At 44.9% G+C, this 25596-nt stretch overlaps 1 protein-coding gene across 2 annotated transcripts; it reads right to left on the bottom strand.

The window, feature by feature from the left end:
• Nucleotides 1–818: 818 nt before the first annotated feature.
• Nucleotides 819–25331, bottom strand: LOC142151164 (uncharacterized). Of its 2 annotated transcripts, none has more exons than XM_075206522.1 (4): nt 25253–25331; nt 11624–11735; nt 3594–3673; nt 819–3263 (listed from the first exon to the last, which is right to left on the bottom strand). In XM_075206522.1, exon 4 carries the CDS (start codon nt 3061–3063, stop codon nt 1858–1860), a length of 1206 nt encoding a protein of 401 aa, XP_075062623.1. In that variant the 5' UTR covers nt 3064–3263; nt 3594–3673; nt 11624–11735; nt 25253–25331; the 3' UTR covers nt 819–1857. The 2 variants fall into 2 exon arrangements, with proteins under 2 accessions (XP_075062623.1, XP_075062624.1); XM_075206523.1 differs by having other exon boundaries at nt 11624–11704.
• Between the last annotated feature and the right edge of the window lie 265 nt (nt 25332–25596).

Genomic DNA, 25596 nt, shown 5'->3' with positions numbered 1-25596 from the left:
GATTTCATTTTGTATTGAGAAGCCTATCAAAGGCATTTTCAGCATCTAGAGCCGCCACCAGAGCAGGGGAAGACTGTTTGTTAGCTGTCATGGGCTGATTGGCAAAATTTTGCCTGGGGCGTAACTGTGCTCAGCAGCCTATAAGGTATCTGGCATGGGGGGCGCATGCCCCCTCTACCCCCAAGTCCAGCCAGCCAGTCCTTGTTCTTCATAAGAGCTCACTATTCATAATGTATTCTTATTCGATTAACTACCTCACAGCCAACATCTCCTTGGCTTGGTCAATTTTCAGTTGGTATGAGGAAGTCACCAAGCAGCCAGAAATACCAAGTGAATGGAACACAAGGATGTCTCTTTGGAATCATGAATTGCATTAGGGGAGTCAGTTTGAATAGCAAAATTGAATTCTGGACTATGTCCAGAATGAGGAGAATGATGATGAAAGAGTTGACAATGAAGATTGCATGGGGACAATGAAGATTGATAGCTGATGTTCCTCTGGAGGACAGGAGACAAGTACAGACAGCAGCTTGCAGGGAATACTATGTATCTGTCCTACTCAGCAATCACTGATTGGCAGTAAGACCCTGTGTTTATATTTCAGTACAGGTAAAACAGACATAACTGATACATTTGTTGTATATAATAATGATAACTGGTCTTTACAGTGTTTTTAATATTGGTTATCATATCGTCAGTATAGCATGACCCCTTAAATATCACCTCTGGTTCCATCTTCTAAAAAATAGAAGAGTTTATTTATTTTTTATTACTAAACAAATATATTAGTTCTACACCCAAAAACAGAATCTCCACAGTTATCAACATCAGTTTTTATTCAACATCAACTGTTATAAAAACAGCTGCCAGTAACATACATGGTAATTACAGATATTGTGTGGTCCTTCAGTCTACAGACAGGTCAGTGCTGATTTGGATCACTATCAAATATAAAATAAATACTTATGCAGGACCTTTGCATACTTCTTTAAAAACATGGTGTGAAGAACACAGATGTGCTGTAACCCATAGCAAACAGGTGTCAACTATTAACAGCCTGGTGTTATCAAAAAATTATGATGATCTGATTGGTTGTCATCAGATAGAGCATCCAGGGTTTTACTTGCACCATTTACTAGATAACCCTCTCTAAGTACATAGTTCTCATGACAGAGGGAGGTAAGACAGCAATAGATCAGTATGAGGGAAATAATAAGGAGATATAAGAGACCAATAGGACCACATGTAGTATCAAACAGGGCAGTGTGCAGTGTTCCTGTAGAAATGTTCTCTACTCATCGTTCTGCTGGTTGTAGTAGGAATCCCAGTACTGAGAAGAGATGCTGATCCGCTCTACTGGACAGAAAGCTCTTTCTTCTACTAGTCCCAACACCTGTACAAGATGAACAGCTGTATATTACAGAGCTCAGCAAGGGCTGCCACATGGTCATTGTCTGTCTGTATACTGCAGCTTTAGTTAATAACATGGAGACCATCCCAGGAGAAAATACCCCAAGTACCCATTCCAGACAGCTCTAGTCTACTGACATATAACATGGCTTTGATGTTATATGAAACACGCTACAGCGAGAAAATAAAAATCATGTGTCCCATGTATGGATATTATGGTGATATAATAAAATAACTTGCTTATGATATATATGCTACATTCAGATCCTCTAAGTAACTCTCTAATGTGAATCCTGTTTTCATTTTATTATATAACTTGCTACATTCAGAGTATTAAAATATTTTTTCTCCTGTGTGAATCCTCTAAGTAACTCTCTTAGAGGATAAGACAGCAACAGATGTTCAACGATATAATTCTGGATAAAACACTTGCTACATTAAGAACATTTAAATGGTTTCTCTCGTGTGAATCCTCTGATGTCTATTACGATGGGACATGTCACTAAAACACTTGCTACAGTTAGAGCATTTAAATGGTTTCTCTCCTGTGTGAATCCTCTGATGTGTATAAAGGCTTGACTTGCTAGCAAAACAATTGCTACATTCTGAGCACTTAAATGGTTTCTCTCCTGTGTGAGTTCTCTGATGTCTAATAAGATCTGACGTGGTGGTAAAACAACTACTACATTCCGAGCATTTAAATGGTTTCTCTCCTGTGTGCATCCTCTGATGTTTATTAAGATCTGCCTTGGTAGAAAAACAATTGCTACATTCCGAGCATTTAAATGGTTTCTGTCCTGTGTGAATTCTCTGATGTCTGTTAAAAACTGACTTGTCACTAAAACACTTGCTACATTCAGAGCATTTAAATGGTTTCTGTCCAGTGTGAATCCTCTGATGTGTTTTAAGATTTGCAATATCTGTAAAGCACTTACTACATTCAGAGCATTTAAATGGTTTCTCTCCTGTGTGCATCCTCTGATGTGCAACAAGTTGTGACTTCTGGGTAAAACACTTGCTACATTCCGAGCATTTAAACGGTTTCTCTCCTGTGTGAATCTTCTGATGTATTACAAGATATGACATGTAGCTAAAACACTTGCTACATTCAGAGCATTTAAATGGTTTCTGTCCTGTGTGAATCTTCTGATGTGTTAAAAGACTTGAAATATGTGTAAAACACTTACAACATTCAGAGCATTTAAATGGTTTCTCTCCTGTGTGCATCCTCTGATGTGCAACAAGTTGTGACTTTTGGGTAAAACACTTGCTACATTCAGAGCATTTAAATGGTTTCTCTCCTGTGTGCATCCTCTGATGTGTAACAAGTTTTGAATTCTGGGTAAAACACTTGCTACATTCAGAGCATTTAAATGGTTTCTCTCCTGTGTGAATACTCTGATGTGTATTAAGATGTGACTTGTTGGTAAAACACTTGCTACATTCCGAGCACTTAAATGGTTTCTCTCCTGTGTGAATTCTCTGATGTGTATTAAGATCTGACTTGTTGGTAAAACACTTGCTACATTCAGAGCATTTAAATGGCTTCTCTCCTGTGTGAATCTTCTGATGTTTGATCATTTGTGATTTAAATGTAAAACATTTGTCACATTCAGAGCACAGATGAGGTTTCTCTCCTGTGAGATTCATCATGTGTTTGATGTGTAACTACTCAGTTGTAGAAGGTTTCTCCTATACATAAAGTGAAATTTGCTAGTGGGACTCCTCTATATTTTTAGAATCATCATCATGTGTAGTATATATGACTTGTAGATGAGGTTATTTTTGAACACGCAGATGTTTAGAGAACAAGGTCCTTCCTGAGAAATTTTCCGTTTTGAGTGGGAATTCACCTGTAAGAAAAAAGTATATTAATATTTAAAAGCCTAAGGATTACTCTAATCAGTCTATTTTAACTGAAGTCATTTTATATTGTGTAAGGAACACGAAAATATTTTATACACAAATATGACCCAGTCATTGACCATTGGTTTCATTTTTGAGTATGTTGCCACTTTGCCGTGTCCCCATTGCCAGTCAAATGGGTAGTACAAAGACCTCTATCCTCCTGCTGCAGATACCAATAATTACTAAGATAATGCACATGGCCTATAATTGATTCTGTAAATATTTGTATAATCATCACATGATAACCTCAAAACGCACCAATCATATGCACTTACCAAACATGGGTAACACATGCCACCAATCCTGTCATATCTGTGGCCAGTCGATGCACCAGGATGCCAGACTTTTCTCTGCACTAATCATAATAATGGGGATAATTAGAACATCTTCCAAACATTCTGCTCAGTTCTATTACAATATCTACAACAGAATATCTACAATATTTGTGTATGTCTCAATATCTTCTAATGCAAAATATATGTGGGGACTATCTTTTGTGTTACAAAGCTGCTCAGACCTTGCAAAGACTGTATGTGTGTATTCCAGTAAACACAGGGCCTGATCAACCACTAGGCTGATCAGGCTGCAGCCTGGGGAGCTGGGTCCCGGGCAGGGGCTGTGCTGTCGGTATTTATTTATTTTTTTATTTTATTCATCCACTTTTTTTCATTTATTTTTTTCGGGATGGGGAGGGGGGGGGGTCGCCGCAACACTCAGGGGGGTGGAGGTCATGACGATCAAGGGCATTGGTGGTCAGTGGTCAGCAAAAGCAGCCACTCGCTAGGCTGCCTGTTGCTTTATGGGCACCCACAATACTGTGCAGCAGACAGGAAGCAGGAAGTCTTCACTTCCTGTCTGCTGATCTGAGGAGCGAGGAGCGACGCTGGCCAGCACAACTACAGGTAAGTGAGGGAGGAACTGCCATGCAACTCTATAGGGAGGGAGAGGGCGAGGGACTGCCATGCAAATCTATAGGGAGGGAGAGGGGGGGAACTGGCATGCAAATCTGTGACAGGATGGAGACCGTCTATGCCACCCTGTCTGTTGTTGCTGGGAACCGGCTGGGCTTACTTTGCCACCGTTCCCTTTCGTTATCCCAAATGCACCCTCTTGCCGCAGTAGGAGGGGCTTACAAAGGCTGCCACCACTGGACTCCTTACCAGCATCCAGTACCGGGTTTCTTCTGGGTAAATGACGCTGCTAGCGTATCTCATTGCTGGTGTACCTGGCTGGTAACTCCGGACCTCCGGAAATGTATTTATTAAAATAAAAATGTATTTTTATGTGTGCGCTGCAGTGCGGGGGAGCCATACCCAGCAACGTGGGGGAAAGGTGAAGGATCCAGGGCTGCTCCTGCATCCCCCGTTGGACCGTTATAAGGCAAGTGCATTTTATTAATTATATATTTACACTTCACATTTTTCCATATTTCATACATTTTACACATAACACTTTATAAATATTCACATTAGACTGCATAGTTACTGTTTGTTTTCTCTACCGACGCTGCAGCACCTATACACTTATATTTTTACATTTATACATTCCCTGGTGCCTAGCATCGGGGTTTAACCCTCCATTTGCCACGGTGCTGGGTATGGCTTCCCCGCACTGCAGCGCACACAGGCTCCTCCCACTGCAGCAGGAGTGGCGTATTTGAAATAACGAAAGGGGGCGGTGGCAAAGTAAGCTCAGCCGTTTCCCAGCAACAACAGACAGGGTGGCATAGGCGGTCTATCCTGTCACAGTATGTATGTGTTAGGAACTCTTCCAGCCGGCACAACACAACCCGGAGTCTACTCTGCCAGTCAGGTGTTCACTGGAGCCCCTGATGGTGGGGACAGACTGGGCTGCAGACTGACAGAGGGTCGTGAAGTGTGTACCGGCTGGGGAGAACCCAGGCAAGAAGAGTCAGGTCCACGCAGAGGTCAAAGGCCGGCAGCAGGTATCAGTATCGATGAACAAGCTGAGGTCAGAGGTCACAGGCAAAGAAGTGGAATGGTTAAACGAGCCAAGGATCAGGGTCACAGGAAACACAAGTGAAGTCGAATACAAAGCCAAGGGTCAAACACAGGAAGTCAAAACGTAGATAACAGGATACAGGAACTGGAACAAGCAGGTCAGCAGACTGGAGCACAGAAGCTATAACCGGCAATGAGGCAGCAGACCTCATTGCCTTAAATACAGACACAGACCAATCAGCAGGTTACACTCCTGCAGGTTAATTTCCTAGTATCCAGCAGAGCCAATCAAGGCTTGCCTCTGACCTACACAGTTGCAGGCTAATGCCTGTTAATGCTAATGAAATCAGCCCACCGGCTGCCTGCTATGCGCATGCGCCCGGCTACCAGCACCGCCGGGACGCAGCGCTTGTGTGGTAGCGTCTGGCCGTTGCCTTGGCGACGGCCGGGCAGAGGGTGGAAATGACGTCCCGGTCGTCAAGGTGACGGCCGGGACGCCAGAGGGAGCCAGAAGCGAGCCGCGGCGGCTGTGAGTACCGCCGCGGTTCGTGACAGTATGTATATATGTTCTAGCAGGCAGTGGTGGGGTTCAGTGTGTATGTATATAAGTGCTGGCAGGCAGTGGTGGGGTGCAGTATGTATGTATGTATGATCTGGCAGGCAGCGTTGGGGTGCAGTATGTATGTATGTATGATCTGGTAGGCAGCGGTGGGGTACAGTATATATGTATGTATGATCTGGCAGGCAGCGGTGGGGCACAGTATTTATGATCTGGCAGGCAGCAGTGGGGTGCAGTATGTATGTATGTATGATCTGGCAGGCAGCGGCGGGGCACAGTATGTATGTATGTATGATTTGGCAGGCACCGGTGGGGTGCAGTATGTATGTATGTATGTATGTATGTATGTATGTATGTATGATCTGGCAGGCAGCAGTGGGGTGAAGTATATATGTATGTATGATCTGGCAGGCAGCGGTGGGGCACAATATGTACAGGGGCAAACGCAGGATTTTTAAGGGGGGGTTTCCAAATAGTTGAATTTTGAACAAAGCAAAAATACAACTTAAAAAATAAAGCACCACAATAAGATAATAGCATTGATAACACACATTAAAACTAACAATGAAACCGTACATCAAAATAGCATTGATAACACACATTAAAACTAGCAATGATACTCCACATTAAAACTAACAATGAAACCGCACATCAAAATAGCATTGATAACACACATTAAAACTAGCAATGATACTCCACATTAAAACTAACACTGATACCGCACATCAAAATAGCATCGATAACACACTTTAAAACTAGCAATTATACTCCACATTAAAATTAACACTGATACCGCACATCAAAATAGCATTGATAACACACATTAAAACTAGCAATGATACTCCACATTAAGGGGCATATTCAATTGTTAGCGAGTTCGCAGAAATACTCGCGCTCCAAAAATATTACCGTTAATACGGTAATTTACTCGCTGGATTTCAGCTCGCAGCTCAGGGAGCCGCGAGCTGAAATTCAGCGAGATATTACCATAGTAACGGTAATATTTTTGGAGCGCGAGTATTTCAGCGAACTCGCTAACAATTGAATATGCCTCTAAAACTAACACTGATACCGCACATCAAAATAGCATAACACACATTAAAAATAACATTGCTAATGTACATGAAAAAAACGAACAAAAAAAATAAATAAAAAACATTTATAACATGACACAAGTTTGGACTATATATATATATATATATATATATATATATATATATATATATATATATATATATATTTATTTATTTATTTATAGATTTGTAATTGGGTTACAGGATGAAATCAGATACTGGCCACAATCAATCTGATGTAGTTTTTTTTATTAATGGACCAAAGACTCCATTTCTGGGGAGCCTGCAGGGTATGCAGAGCTGTGTTATTGTATATAGATATTGTATTATAGGATTAAAAAAGTAGAGGAATCCTCTACTTTTTTAATCCTATAATACAATATTTATATACAATAACACAGCTCTGCATACCCTGCAGGCTGCCCAGAAATGGAGTCTTTGGTCTTTTAATAAAACAATACATCATATTGATTGTGGCCAGTATTATAAAATCTTTTATTATTTATCAATGGAGATTGCTTGAAATATCAAGCCCTACCGTGCCCCAGGGAAGCAAGGATGGGTGATGCTGGGTATTCAAGGGAGGAGCTGCTGCGCTCGCGCATGCGCAGCAGCTCCTTCTCATGAACGTGAGTAATACAGCAGCCACGGCGCTGTGACAGAAGCGTCGCGGCGGGGCTGTAATAGAAAAAATGTTTTGCATGTTTAAAAACATGCTTTTGCCAGCTGCGATCCGCGGAGGGGGGGGGGTGTTTCTGGAGACTCAGAAACCCCCCCTGCGTGCGACCCTGATGTATGTAAGTATGATCTGGCAGGCAGCAGTGGGGTGCAGTATGTATGTATTATCTGGCAGGCAGCGGTGGGGTGCAGTATGTATGTATGTATGATCTGGCAGGCAGCGGTGGGGTGCAGTATGTATGTATGATCTGGCAGGCAGCAGTGGGCTGCAGTATATATGTATGTATGATCTGGAAGGCAGCGGTGGGGCACAGTATGTATGTATGTATGATCTGGCAGGCAGCAGTGGGGTGCAGTATGTATGTATGTATTATCTGGCAGGCAGCGGTTGGGTGCAGTATGTATGTATGTATAACTTGGCAGGCACCGGTGGGATGCAGTATGTATGTATATATGTATGTATGTATGTATGATCTGGCAGGCAGCAGTGGGGTGCAGTATATATATGTATGATGTGGTAGGGAATGGTGGGGTGCAGTATGTATGTATGTGTGATCTGGCAGGCAGCGGTGGGTTGCAGTATATATGTATGTATGATCTGGCAGGCAGGCAGTGGGGTGCAGTATATATGTATGTATGATCTGACAGGCAGCGGTGGGGTGCAGTATGTATAAAACAAAATATATATTGTCAACCACAGGCGCAATGACCGTATCAAATAGAAATAATTCATTCAAATATAGTCCAGAATTATTATCAAGTATCTATACATGCTTATTTATGGTTGATATATAGATTTATTACATCATGCTTTGTTTTGATGTTGTAGAATACTATGTATCATTGTTAAGGACCAAAAGCATTTTACATATGATTAGTTGGACGATACTTAAATGGACTAATACTGCCGGGTGCATAAATACCTTGAAAAAGACTCCAGTGGGCAGGTCGAAACGCGTCAGTGATTACTGGCATTGGAAGCAAAGGGACACCGCAGCAGTCAAATCAATTTCTTCAGTGAGAAAATCCTGGGCCGTTCCATCTGTTTTAACGCTAAACTGTCTATGAGGCTCTGGTAGGAGTATACTTGCGTCTATATTAAGGATTCTTTTAGATGTTATTAAGAAATATAGAGTGGTTTTTTATGTATTTTTTAATAAAGTGTCAAAAATCTTTTAGAAGGTATCACCCGAAAAGTATTTCCATGTGTCTTTTACATGTACCAAACGTGGAACTAATCATCAGGATTGTATGTAAAAGATCGCTACAGATTGGAAATTTTCATGTAAGCATGATTTTATAAGGGTCTTGTTTTCCCTTGACGATCAAAGATCGCACGTGGTGGTAATTATAACATTCTATATTCACTTTAAAACAAACGAGGTCTTGTAGCATTTGCTGGGTGTTTTAACCCTTTCAATGCCAGTCCATTACATTGTATTCTCTCTTCTTTCTTTTATGACATGTGAAAAAACTTTGTTGCTGATGAAATAGGAGAATTTGTCCATATTGAGAAAGAGACTTTTTACTATCCCCATCATGGATCATTAAGTATGAAAAGATCATAGACTACACCTCTACTTTTTTTGTTTGGAAAAGATACTTGATAATAATTCTGGACTATATTTGAAGGAATTATCTCTATTTGTTACGGTCATTGCGCCTGTGGTTGACAACATATATTTTGTTTTGTATTGTCTTTGAGTGAGATGTCACTTAAATTGTCATACTGTGGCTGCATTTCATAGGAAGCGCTAATTAAAGGAGGAAAGTCTTGGGTGCAGTATGTATGTATGTATGTATGTATGTATGTATGTATGTATGTATGTATGATCTCGCAGGCAGTGGTGGGGTGCAGTATGTATGTATGTATGTATGTATGTATGATCTTGCAGGCAGTGGTGGGGTGCAGTATGTATGTATGATCTAACAGGCAGTGGTGGGGTACAGTATGTATGTATGTATGTATGTATGTATGATCTGGCAAGCAGTGGTGGGGTGCAGTATATATGTATGATCTGGCAGGCAGTGGTAGGGTGCAGTATATATGTATGATCTGGCAGGCAGTGGTGGGGTCCAGTATGTATGTATGTATGATCTGGCAGGCAGTGGGGGGGTGCAGTATATATGTATGATCTGGCAGGCAGTGGTGGGGTGCAGTATATATGTATGATCTGGCAGGCAGTGGTGGGGTGCAGTATATATGTATGATCTGGCAGGCAGTGGTGGGGTGCAGTATATATGTATGATCTGGCAGGCAGTGGTGGGGTCCAGTATATATGTATGATCTGGCAGGCAGTGGTGGGGTGCAGTATGTATGTATGTATGTATGTATGTATGTATGTATGATCTGGCAGGCAGTGGTGGGGTGCAGTATATATGCATGATCTGGCAGGCAGTGGTGGGGTGCAATAGATATGTATGATCTGGCAGGCAGTGGTTATTAATTATTTTATTATTATTATTAATTTTTATTTATAGGGCGCCACCAGGTGTCCTTAGCGCTGTACAGGAACAAACTAAATTACAATACGTGGTGAGACAGCACAGTGCAGTAAACAATAAGCACAGTAACTCCGTGAGCTCAAAGCACAGCTAAAGGGGCGGAGGAGAGGAGAGGGGAAGGTCCGCCAATGACGAAGTCCGAGAGGGAGGGCACGGATGACAGGGGAGAGGAGTTAGCGAGAAGGGGGGGGGGAAGAGGGTCCTCGAGGAGGAGGGCTAGGTAGCTGGAGAGCAGAGTTAAAAGTGGTGAAGACAGGAGGAGAGATGGTCCTGCTCAAAGGAGCGTACAATCTAAGGGGTGGGGTAGACAGACAAAGACATGGGGGAGAGAGGGAGAAAAGGAGGAATGGAGGATAAGGATAAGGGAAGGGGAAAGAGTGGAAAAGGCAGAAAGGTAGGAAGTTAAGTGCCAGACTGGAAGGCTTTAAGAAAAAGGTGGGTTTTTAAAGCCCGTTTGAAACTGGACAGATTAGGGGAAGTTCTGATGGATGGAGGGAGCTTGTTCCAGTGGAGGGGGGCAGTGCAGGCGAAGTGCTGGGGTGCAGTATGTATGTATGTATGTATGTATGTATGTATGTATGATCTGGCAGTCAGTGGTGGGCTGCAGTATCTGTTTATGTATGCTCTGGCAGGCAGTGGTGGGTGCGGTATGTATGTAGGACCTGGCAGGCAGTGGTGAGGTGCAGTATGTATGTATGATCTGACAGGCAGTGGTGGGCTGCAGTATCTATTTATGTATGCTCTGGCAGGCAGTGGTGGGTGCGGAATGTATGTAGGACCTGGCAGGCAGTGGTGAGGTGCAGTATGTATGTATGTATGATCTGACAGGCAGTGGTGGGGTGCAGTATGTATGTATGATCTGGCAAACAGTGGTGGGGTGCAGTATGTATGACATGGAAGGCAGTGGTGGGGTGCAGTATGTATATGATCTGGCAGGCAGTGGTGGTTTGCAGTATGTATGTATGTATGATCTGGCAGACAGTGATGGGGTGCAGTATGTATGCATGATATGGCAGGCAGTGGTGCAGTATGTATGTATGATCTGGCAGGTAGTGATGAGGTGCAGTATGTATGTATGATCTGGCAGGCAGTGGTGGGGTGCAGTATGTATGTATGATCTGGCAGGCAGTGGCAGGGTGCAGTACGTATGTATGATCTGGCAGGCAGTGGTGCAGTATATATGTATGATCTGGCAGGCAGTGGTAGGTTGCAGTATGTATGTATGTATGTATGATCTGGTAGGCAGTGGTGGGGTGCAGTATGTATGTATAATGTGGCAGCCAGTGGCAGGGTGCAGTATGTATGTATGATCTGGCAGGCAGTGGTGAGGTGCAGTATGTATGTATGTATGTATGTATGTATGATCTGGCAGGCAGTGGTGGGGTGCATTATGTATGTATGATCTGGCAGGCAGTGGTGGGGTGCAGTATATATGTATGATCTGGCAGGCAGTGGTTAGGTGCAGTATGTATGTACCAGCATCAGTGATGCACTGTATATATGTATTTAACTCCTATTTGTACATTTACCTGAGTCAGACAGTTGCTCCTTGGAGTTTAGCAGTTTCCACACTGGCAGTGGTGCAGGCACAGAATTGCTGTATGTCCAGCCTGGAGGAAATAGACGAAGATCAAAGAACAGCTGGGAAAAGAGAGGAACACACATCCCGTTAATCAGGACCACCCCAATGACCATGCTTTACACACACACGTACCCCATACTTACCTACTTTCTTCAGCTCCCTTCCGGGAGCCAGGCAGTGGAGGGGGCGTAGAGGGGCGGGGTGGCCGAAATCACGTCATTTCGGGGCTAAACACTGCGATTCAATAGGAATCGCAACGTTTGGGATCTAATTCTGCCCACTTCATTAGGTAGTGCCCCAGAAGTGGGCAGAATTCGGGAGATTGCCACACTCGCCCGGAAGTCCAGGAGACTCTCACAAAATGCGGGAGTCTCCCGTACATTCCGGGAGAGTTGGCAAGTATGACGTACCCTCTGTCCACATGCTTTACACACACACGTACCCTCTGTCCACATGCTTGACACACACACGTACCCTCTGTCCACATGCTTTACACACACACGTACCCTCTGTCCACATGCTTTACACACACACGTACCCTCTGTCCACATGCTTTACACACACACGTACCCTCTGTCCACATGCTTAACACACACACGTACCCTCTGTCCACATGCTTTATACACAAACGTACCCTCTGTCCACATGCTTTACACACAAACGTACCCTCTGTCCACATGCTTTACACACACACATCAACCCTCTGTCCACATGCTTTACACACACAAACGTACCCTCTGTCCACATGCTTTACACACAAACGTACCCTCTGTCCACATGCTTTACACACACACATCAACCCTCTCTCTACATGCTTTACACACACATCTACCCTCTATCCACATGCTTTACATACACACACATACACACGTGCTCTCTGTCCCCATGCTTTACACACACACACACACACACACACACACACACACACACACATACACACATACCCATTGTCTACATGATTTACACACACACACATTTGTTCCTTCTATCCAAATGCTTTACACACACACATACCATCTGTCCACATGCTTTACACACACACACGTACCCTCTGTCCACATGCTTACAGACACACGTACCCTCTGTCCACATGCCTACACACACACACAAAGCCTCTGTCCACATACTTACACACACACGTACCCACTGTCCACATGTATACACATGCGTACCCTCTGTCCACATGATTTACACACAAACATATGTGCCCTCTGTCCACAAGCTTTACACACACACACACGTACCCCATACTTGCCACACATTTGTTCCTTCTATCCACATGCTTTACACACACACGTACCCTCTGTCCACATGCTTAACACACACACATACCCTCTGTCCACATGCTTTACACACAAACGTACCCTCTGTCCACATGCTTTACACACAAACGTACCCTCTGTCCACATGCTTTACACACACACACATCAACCCTCTCTCTACATGCTTTACACACACATCTACCCTCTATCCACATGCTTTACATACACACACATACACACGTGCTCTCTGTCCCCATGCTTTACACACACACACACACACACACATACACACATACCCACTGTCTACATGATTTACACACACACACATTTGTTCCTTCTATCCACATGCTTTACACACACACATACCATCTGTCCACATGCTTTACACACACACGTACCCTCTGTCCACATGCCTACAGACACACGTACCCTCTGTCCACATGCCTACACACACACAAAGCCTCTGTCCACATACTTACACACACACGTACCCTCTGTCCACATGTATACACATGCGTACCCTCTGTCCACATGATTTACACACAAACATATGTGCCCTCTGTCCACAAGCTTTACACACACACACGTACCCCATACTTGACACACATTTGTTCCTTGTATCCACATGCTTTACACACACGCATACCATCTGTCCACAAGCTTTACACACACACGTACCCTCTGTCCACATGCTTACACACACACGTACCCTTTGTCCACATGCTTTACACACACACAAACCCTCTGTCCACATGATTACACACACACGTAACCTCGGTCCACATGCTTTACACACACATCTACCCTCTGTCCACATGCTTTACATACACACACATAAACACGTGCTCTCTGTCCCCATGCTTTACACACACAAACACACACACACACATGTACCCACTGTCTACATGATTTACAGACACATACATATGTTACTTCCATCCAAACACATACACATGTATCCTCTGTCCTCATGCTTTACACACACACACACACACACACACACACACACACACACACGTGCCCTCTGCCCGCATGCTTTACACACACACACACACACACACACACATGTTCCCCTTTGTCCACATGCTTTACACACACACGTACCCTCTGTCCACATGCTTTACACACACACGTACCCTCGGTCCACTTGCTTTACACACACGTACCCTCGGTCCACTTGCTTTACACACACACGTACCCTCTGTCCACATGCTTTACACACACACATCTACCCTCTGTCCACATGCTTTACACACACACATCTACCCTCTGTCCACATGCTTTACACACACACATCTACCCTCTGTCCACATGCTTTACATACACACATATCCACAAGTGCTCTCTGTCCCCATGCTTTACACACACACACACGTACCCACTGTCTACATGATTTACACACATACACACACATTTGTTTCTTCTATCCACATGCTTTACACACACACACACGTACCATTTGTCCACATGCTTTACACACACACGTACCCTCTGTCCACATGCTTACACACACACTAACACACACGTACCCTCTTTCAACATGCTTTACACACAGCGTACCCTCTGTCCTCATGCTTTGCACACACATTCACTCTGTCCACATGCTTTACACACACATGTACCCTCTGTCCACATGCTTTACACACACACGTAACCTCTGTCCAGATGCATTACACACACATGTACCCTCTGTCCACATGCTTTACACACACACACACACACACACACTTAACTTCTGTCTACATGCTTTACACAAACACGTACCCTCTGTCCACATGCATTACACACACACGTATCCTCTGTCCACATTCTTTACACACACACGTACCCTCATTCCACATGCTTTACACACACACACGTACCCTCTGTCCACATGCTTTACATACACACACACAAATGCTCCCTGTCCACATGCTTTACACACACACACACACACATGCTCCCTGTCCACATGCTTTACACACACACACACACACTGTCCACATGATTTACACACACACACACACACACACACACACACACACACACATGTTTCCTCTATCCACATGCTTTACACACACACGTACCTTCTTTCCACATGCTTTACACAGAAACATACCCTCTGTTCACATGCTTACACACACACGTACCCTCTGCCCACATGCTTACACACACACGTACCCTCTGTCAACATGCTTACACACACACGTACCCTCTGTCCACATGCTTTACACACACACCTACCCTCTGTCCTCATGCTTTACACACACATCTACCCTCTGTCCACATGCTTTACATTCACACACACACACACACACACACACACACACACACACACACACGAGCTCTCTATCCACATGCTTTACACACACACACGTACCATCTGTCCACATGCTTTACACACACGTACCCTCTGTTCACATGCTTACACACACACGCACCCTCTGTTCACATGCTTACACACACACGTACCCTCTGTTCACATGCTTACACACACAAGTACCCTCTGTCCACATGCTTACACACACACGTACCCTCTGTCTATATGCTTTACAAACACACGTACCCTCTGTCCTCATTCTTTACATACACACGTACCCTCTGTCCTCATGCTTTACACACACATGTACCCTTTGTCCTCATGCTTTACACACACACACATACCCTCTGTCCAAATGATTTACACACACACATATGTGCCCTCTGTCCACATGCTTTACACACACACACACACATACCCTCTATCCACATGTTTTACACACACACATGTACCCTCTGTCTACATGGCTTACACACACATACATACACGCAGGTACCCTCTCTGTTCACATGCTACACACACACACACATCTACCCTCTGTCCACATGCTTTACATACACACATATCCACAAGTGCTCTCTGTCCCCATGCTTTACACACACACACACACACGTACCCACTGTCTACATGATTTACTCACACACACACACATTTGTTCCTTCTATCCACATGCTTTACACACACACACACATACCATCTGTCCACATGCTTTACACACACATGTACCCTCTGTCCACATGCTTACAGACACACTAACACACACGTACCCTCTGTCAACATGCTTTACACACAGCGTACCCTCTGTCCTCATGCTTTACACACACATTCACTCTGTCCACATGCTTTACACACACACATACCCTCTGTCCACATGCTTTACACACACACACACACGTAACCTCTGTCCACATGCTTTACACACACATGTACACTCTGTCCACATGCTTTACACACACACACACACGTAACTTCTGTCCACATGCTTTACACAAACACGTACCCTCTGTCCACATGCATTACACACACACGTACCCTCTGTCCATATTCTTTACACACACACGTACCCTCATTCCACATGCTTTACACACACACACGTACCCTCTGTCCACATGCTTTACATACACACACACAAATGCTCCCTGTCCACATGCTTTACACACACACACACACATGCTCCCTGTCCACATGCTTTACACACACACACACACACACACACACACACACACACACACACTGTCCACATGATTTACACACACACACACACACACACACACATATGTTTCCTCTATCCACATGCTTTACACACACACGTACCTTCTTTCCACATGCTTTACACAGAAACATACCCTCTGTTCACATGCTTACACACACACGTACCCTCTGCCCACATGCTTACACACACACGTACCCTCTGTCAACATGCTTATACACACACGTACCCTCTGTCCACATGCTTTACACACACACCTACCCTCTGTCCTCATGCTTTACACACACATCTACCCTCTGTCCACATGCTTTACATTCACACACACACACACACACACACACACACACACACACACACACACGAGCTCTCTATCCACATGCTTTACACACACACACGTACCATCTGTCCACATGCTTTACACACACACGTACCCTCTGTTCACATGCTTACACACACACGCACCCTCTGTTCACATGCTTACACACACACGTACCCTCTGTTCACATGCTTACACACACACGTACCCTCTGTTCACATGCTTACACACACAAGTACCCTCTGTCCACATGCTTACACACACACGTACCCTCTGTCTATATGCTTTACAAACACACGTACCCTCTGTCCTCATTCTTTACATACACACGTACCCTCTGTCCTCATGCTTTACACACACATGTACCCTTTGTCCTCATGCTTTACACACACACATATGTGCCCTCTGTCCACATGCTTTACACACACACACACACACACACACACACACACATACCCTCTATCCACATGTTTTACACACACACATGTACCCTCTGTCTACATGGCTTACACACACATACATACACGCAGGTACCCTCTCTGTTCACATGCTACACACACACACACATCTACCCTCTGTCCACATGCTTTACATACACACATATCCACAAGTGCTCTCTGTCCCCATGCTTTACACACACACACACACACGTACCCACTGTCTACATGATTTACTCACACACACACACACATTTGTTCCTTCTATCCACATGCTTTACACACACACACACATACCATCTGTCCACATGCTTTACACACACATGTACCCTCTGTCCACATGCTTACAGACACACTAACACACACGTACCCTCTGTCAACATGCTTTACACACAGCGTACCCTCTGTCCTCATGCTTTACACACACATTCACTCTGTCCACATGCTTTACACACACACATACCCTCTGTCCACATGCTTTACACACACACACACACACACACACGTAACCTCTGTCCACATGCTTTACACACACATGTACACTCTGTCCACATGCTTTACACACACACACACGTAACTTCTGTCCACATGCTTTACACAAACACGTACCCTCTGTCCACATGCATTACACACACACGTACCCTCTGTCCATATTCTTTACACACACACGTACCCTCATTCCACATGCTTTACACACACACGTACCCTCTGTCCACATGCTTTACATACACACACACAAATGCTCCCTGTCCACATGCTTTACACACACACACACACATACCCACTGTCCACATGATTTACACACACACACACACACACACACACACACACATGTTCCCTCTATCCACATGCTTTACACACACGTACCTTCTGTCCACATGCTTTACACACAAACGTACCCTCTGTTCACATGCTTTACACACACATCTACCCTCTGTCCACATGCTTTACATTCACACACACACACGTGCTCTCTATCCACATGCTTTACACACACACACACACACGTACCATCTGTCCACATGCTTTACACACACGTACCCTCTGTTCACATGCTTACACACACACGTACCCTCTGTTCACATGCTTACACACACACGTACCCTCTGTCCACATGCTTACACACACACGTACCCTCTGTTCACATGCTTACACACACACACGTACCCTCTGTTCACATGCTTACACACACACGTACCCTCTGTCCACATGCTTACACACACATGTACGCTCTGTCCATATGCTTTACACACACACGTACGCTCTGTCCATATGCTTTACACACACACATACCCTCTGTCCACATGTTTTACACACACACACACACACACACACATGTACCCTCTATCCACATGTTTTACACACACACACACACACACACACACACACACACACACACACACATGTACCCTCTGTCTACATGGTTTACACACACATACATACACGTACGTACCCTCTCTGTTCACATGTTATACACACATATGTACCCTCTGGCCACATGGTTTACACACACACACACACATACACGCACGTACGTACCCTCTCTGTCCACATGCTTTACACAAACACGTACACTCTGTCCACATGCTTTACACATACACATACCCTCTGTCCACATGCTTTACACACAACGTACCTTCTGTCCACATGCTTCACACACACACACACACACACACACACGTACCCTCTGTCCACATGCTTTACACACACACATACACTCTGTCCACATGCTTTACACACACACACACGTACCCTCTGTCCACATGCTTTACACACACACACGTAACCTCTGTCCACATGCATTACGCACACATCTACCCTCTGTCCACATGTTTTATACACACACACATACACACGTGCTCTCTGTCCCCATGCTTTACACACACAAACACGTACCCACTGTCCACATTATTTACAGACACACACATATGTTCCTTCCATCCAAACATATACACATGTATCCTCTGTCCTCATGCTTTACACAAACACACACACTCACACACACACACACACGTGCCCTCTGCCCGCATGCTTTACACACACACACACACACACATACCCTCTGTCCACATGCTTTACACTCACACACGTATCCTCCGTCCACATGCTTTACACACACATATGTACCCTTTGTCCTCATGCTTTACACACACACATACCCTCTGTCCACATGATTTACAAACACACACATATGTGCCCTCCGTCCACATGCTTTACACACACACACACACACACACACACACACACACACACACACACACGTACCCTCTATCCACATGATTTACACACACATATGTACCCTCTGTCAGGCCCGGCGCTCCCATTAGGCAACGTTAGGCAGTTGCCTAGGGCGCCGAGCTCTGGAGGGCGGCACTGAAAAGGGGGACCCAGTGATAATTAAATAAATGCTCTCGCCCGCCCGCCCGCCCGCTCGCTCGCCCGCCCGCGCGCTCGATCGCTATAATGCGGTGCTGTACTGTAGCAGCACCGCATTTTAAAATTTACCCGGCGCCTGGCAGCGTCGTGACGTCACGACGCACGACGCTGCCAGTGTAGAGGAGACAGAGAAAGAAGACAGAAGCGAGAAAGAAGACAGAAGCGAGGAAGAAGAGAAAGGAAGGAAAATGAAGAAGTTAAGGTGAGTACAGGAAAGAGGAGGCTACAGATAACAGGAGGGGACGGGGGACGGATGCTATACATAGGGCGGAGAATGGAAGCTACAGAAAGAGGGGAATGGAAGCTACAGTAAGGAGGGAGAATGGAGGCTATACAAAGGGGGGAGAATGGAGGCTATACAAAGGGGGAGAATGGAGGCTATACAAAGGGGGGAGAATGGAGGCTATACAAAGGGGGGAGAATGGAGGCCATACAAAGGGGGAGAATGGAGGCTATACAAAGGGGGGAGAATGGAGGCTATACAAAGGGGGATAATGGAGGCTATACAAAGGGGGGGAAATGGAGGCTACAGAAAGAGGGAAGAATGGATGCTACAGAAAATTGGGGGGGGAGGAGGAGGCTGGAGAAAATAGGGAGACGGGGGATTACACTTAGAAATGTCCTTGAGTTAGAGACTCTGGGGTCTTTATACTAAAATAGTGTCGTGACAAAATGCAGCGATGCATAATGAAGCACAGCTTTAATTCACCTTGCTGGGGCTACTGTAGGATAGTTCAGGAACCATTTATGTTTATTAGTATTTGCCCTCTATTTGGCTCTCCTTTGTTGCCCTCTATTAGTATAATTAATTTTACATCTGCAGAATACATTAACAAATGCAAATAAAATAGAACGGTCTAGATTATCTGTCATTTAGATTACCTTTCTCTATTTATTTGCATGTGTTAGTATATTTAATATATCATCTACAGAATACATTAATAGACAGCAACAGAGGAGAGCCAAGTAGTGGCCAAATACTAAAAAAAAAGCCAAGTAGTGGGCAGGGGGGCATGTGAGTAAAGCTGGTGTTATGTGGCTGGCATATGTGACACAAGCTGATGGGCAAGGGGTGACATCTGTGAGAACAGCTAGTGGGCAGATGGGCATGTGTGAGTGAAGTTGGTGGGCAGAGGGGTACATGTCAGTGTGTAACAGGTGAGTGATGTCATGTTTTCTTTTCTTTCATTTGTTTTGTTCTGAAGTCTAGCATTTGGAGCCCCCCCTCTAGATATCCTGTGTTTGCTCCTGGGCATCAGTGAAGCCTGGACAGCATTCTGCATCAGACATCAGTGCTGCATCAGACATCTGGACTGCATTGTAGCCAGCCAAGAGGAGGTAAGAGTTATTATTTTTAAGTGTGTTAGTGGCTGGGAAATTAGAATTTATTTTATTTGGGGGGGGGGGAGGGGGGGCGGCAATCTTAAGCTTTGCCTAGGGTGCCGGGCAACCTTGCACCGGCCCTGCCCTCTGTCCACATGGTTTACACACACACACACATACACGCACGTACGTTCCCTCTCTGTTCACATGTTATACACACATATGTACCCTCTGGCCACATGGTTTACACACACACACATACACGCACGTACGTACCCTCTCTGTTCACATACTTTAAACACACATGTATCCTCTGTCCACATGCTTTACACAAACACGTACACTCTGTCCACATGCTTTACACACACACATACCCTCTGTCCACATGCTTTACACACAACGTACCTTCTGTCCACATGCTCTACACACACACATGTACCCTCCGTCCACATGCTTTAAACACACATGTACCCTCTGTCAACATGCTTTACATGCACACGCGCAACCTCTTGTTCACATTCTTTACACACACACACAAACACGTACCCTCTGTCCGAATTCTTTACACACACACGCAAATACCCTTTTCCCACATGCTTTACACACACACACACACACACACACACGCTTACCCTTTTGTTCACATTCTTTACACACACACACACACTCGTACCCTCTGTCCGCATGGTTTACACACACATGTACCCTCTGTCCACATGCTTTACACACACACGTACCCTGTGTCCACATGATTTACACACACACACACACACGTACCCTCTGTCCACATGCTTTACACACACACACACATGTACCCTCTGTCCACATGCTTTACACACACACACATGTACCCTCTGTCCGCATGCTTTACACACACACACGTACCCTGTGTCCACATGTTTAACATATGTACCCTGTTCACATGGTTTACACACACACACACAAACACACATATACACACACACATACGTACCCTCTCTGTTCACATGCTATACACACATATGTACCCTCTGTCCACATGCTTCACACACACACACACACACACACACACGTACCCTCTGTTCACATGCTTTACACACACACAAACACACACACGTACCCTCTATCAGCATGCTTTACACACACATGTACCCTCTGTTCACATACTTTACACACACATGTACCCTCTGTCCATATGTGTAAGGGTAAAATGTTATGATTATTGATTTAATATCTATCATATATTAAGCTTTAGAAACTAATATATTATTCTATAACCTTAAGATAAATTAGCAGATATTATGTTCAGTTTTGGGGGTCTATTTATGACCCTTCGTTTTTTTCTGTAGAAACTTTTCAATCCTCATCGCATAGATGCGGATTGAAATGTTTCTCATATGTATTAAAAATCAACACAGGAACAGCCGTTCCGAAAAAACGGCTGCTCCTGTGAAGTCTTACACTTACCTAACACTGGATTCTTCTCTTTTCCTCCCTCTGCGGTGCCGATCGTCTCTCTTTCAATCCCTGTGCGCATGCGCCGACCGGTAAACTCGGACATGCGCACAGAGATCCGTGTCTGCAGGAACCTGAAGCATGTGATGGAGGGATCATGTGATCCCTCCACACATGCGCTTTGCAGCTCTGCTCGTCGGAGCAGCGCTGTTTTCAGTGTAATGTTTCACTTATGTTAATGTACGCCAGCTTCAGATGGCGCCAGCTTCAGATGGCGTACATTAACAAGTAAAAAAAGAGAAATACTTCACTTGCCAGTCTTTAATACATAGCGTTACTGAGCACTCCCCATATATTGTTATGGGGAGTGCTCAGAAAAACGCTAATGGGTGCAAAGCAGCAGATATCTCCGATATCTGCTGCTATGCTACATTAATACATAAGGATTTTAACGGTAAAGCCCCAAAAACAACGTTTTCGGGGCTTTTTAAGGGGGAAAAACTTTAATAAATAGACCCCTTGAAGACGAATTATTCAAGGTTGTGAAACTACATAGCAGGATATTCCCATGAACAGAAACAGACCAAGGACACGCAGCAAAGTGAGACATTCTTTACAGATAAAACCCAAGGTCACAAAGCTGGGGCAGCACAAGTATATTGGCAGAGCACCTGGAAAGTGATAACGCAGAAAGAAGAAAGAATTGTTTGAACTTTATTGGAAAACTGCAATATATATAATTGTTGATTGACTTACTTTCATAATATACTGTCTTATAAATGGTTGTTCAGCATCTAATCCCCTGGACTTATATGTATAAATATAGACGCTGAAGCGGTCAAATATTAGAATAGAATAAAAGTTGCTCAGAATTATATCATACAGGTGTTGAGTATTTTTCTGCCCACATGTACCCTCTGTCTGCATGCTTTACACACACACACACACGTACCCTCTGTCTGCATGCTTTACACACACACATGTACCCTCTATCCACATGCTTTACACAAACATGTACTCTCTGTCTGCATGCTTTACACACACACATGTACCCTCTGTCTGCATGCTTTACACACACACACACATGTGCCCTCTGTCCACATGCTTTACACACACACATGTACCCTCTGTCTGCATGCTTTGCACACACACAAACACACACACGCCCCCCTCTGTCCACATGCTTTACATGCACGTGCGCGGGCACACACACGTCCCCTTCTGTCCACATGCTTTACACGCATGTGCGCACACACACATCCCCCTCTGTCCACATGATTTGCATGCGCACGTCCCCCTCTGTCCACATGCTTTGCACGCGCGCACACACACACACGTCTCCCTCTGTCCACATTTTTTGCACGCGAGTGCGCACACACACGCCCCCTCTGTCCACAAGATTTGCATGCGCACGTCCCCCTTTGTCCACATGCTTTGCGCGCGCGCGCGCACACACACACACACACACACACACACACACACACGTCTCCCTCTGTCCACATGCTTTACACAAACATGTACTCTATGTCTGCATGCTTTACACACACACACACATGTACCCTCTGTCTGCATGCTTTACACACACACACATGTACCCTCTATCCACATGCTTTACACAAACATGTACTCTATGTCTGCATGCTTTACACACACACATGTACCCTCTGTCTGCATGCTTTACACACACACATGTACCCTCTGTCTGCATGCTTTACACACACACACATGTACCCTCTGTCTGCATGCTTTACACACACACAAACACACACACGCCCCCCTCTGTCCACATGCTTTACATGCACGTGTGCGCGCACACACACGTCCCCTTCTGTCCACATGCTTTACACGCATGCGCGCACACACACATCCCCCTCTGTCCACATGCTTTACACATATACACACACGTCCCCCTCTGTCCACAAGCATGGCATGCGCCCCTCTGTCCACATGCTTTGCACGCGCGCGCACACACACACACACCTCCCTCTGTCCACATTTTTTGCACGCGAGTGCGCACACACACGCCCCCTCTGTCCACAAGATTTGCATGCGCACGTCCCCCTTTGTCCACATGCTTTGCGCGCGTGCACACACACACACACGTCTCCCTCTGTCCACATGCTTTACACGCACGCGCACACACTCCCCCTCTGTCCACATGCTTTATACGCACACACACACACACACATCCCCATCTCTCCACATGCTTTGCACGCACACACACGTCGCCCTCTGTCCACATGCTTTGCGCGCACACACACGTCGCCCTCTGTCCACATGCTTTGCGCGCACACACACGTCCCCCCCCCCGTCAACATGCTTTGCATGCACACACGTCGCCCTTTGTCCACATGCTTTGCACGCACACACGTCGCCCTCTGTCCACATGCTTTGCATGCACACACACATACGTACCCTCTGTCCACATGCTTAACACGCACGCTCATTCACATCCCCCTCTGTCCACTTGCTTCAGACGCACGCGCGCTCACACACGCCCCCCTCTGTCTACATGCTTTATATACCCATGTTCCCTATTCCCGGTGGCAACCAGATTCACAGATGTAAATGGTTATGAAAGTCAAACACAGGTAATATTTATAATCATAAGTAAATCCATTGTCTATTTGGCACATTGCAACAACTTATCTTCCTGACATGTGCAGTAAGCAATGACAACACCCTAAAGAAGTATGTAAAGGTCACCTGGCAGTCTGCCCATGTACACGTGATCAAACGTACACAGAAACCACTAATGTCAGTAACACAATAATACTGAGGACAGCATTGTGCTACCTCTATTACACCCCCCTGCCCAGCAGCTGTACTCACACGTCCCCATCACATCCCCCTTCTTACCTATTATCTGCCAGCTGCCTCCTGCACTGGTAGCGGCTAAATCCCCTTCAGCTTAGGTACCTTCCCACGTCACTCTGACATCACAGGGTCATGTGACCACAATGGTCACATGCTACACAGTGAAGGCAGGCTGATGGAACTGTTTTTTCATGTAACACACAAATATAAACTTTAAATTTCAGTGTACAAATAAGCAATCAAGTATTTGTGTGTTACATGAAAAAACAGTCAATATTTAACTTATGTGCAAAACAGATTTGCACCCCTTGCATTGTAACATTGTTTTGTCCAGGAGACTGAAATAAGAAGTTTATCAAGTTAAGATACTTAATGAATCAGGCCCT

This window comes from Mixophyes fleayi, chromosome 4 (genome assembly GCF_038048845.1).
Source record: "Mixophyes fleayi isolate aMixFle1 chromosome 4, aMixFle1.hap1, whole genome shotgun sequence".
NCBI classification, from domain to species: Eukaryota; Metazoa; Chordata; class Amphibia; order Anura; family Limnodynastidae; genus Mixophyes; species Mixophyes fleayi.
This window is presented reverse-complemented; position numbering and strand designations above follow the sequence as displayed.

Coding starts and splice junctions, on each gene's coding strand:
- LOC142151164 (XM_075206522.1), bottom strand. CDS start 3,063: ATGATGAATCTCACAGGAGAGAAACCTCATCTGTGCTCTGAATGTGAC.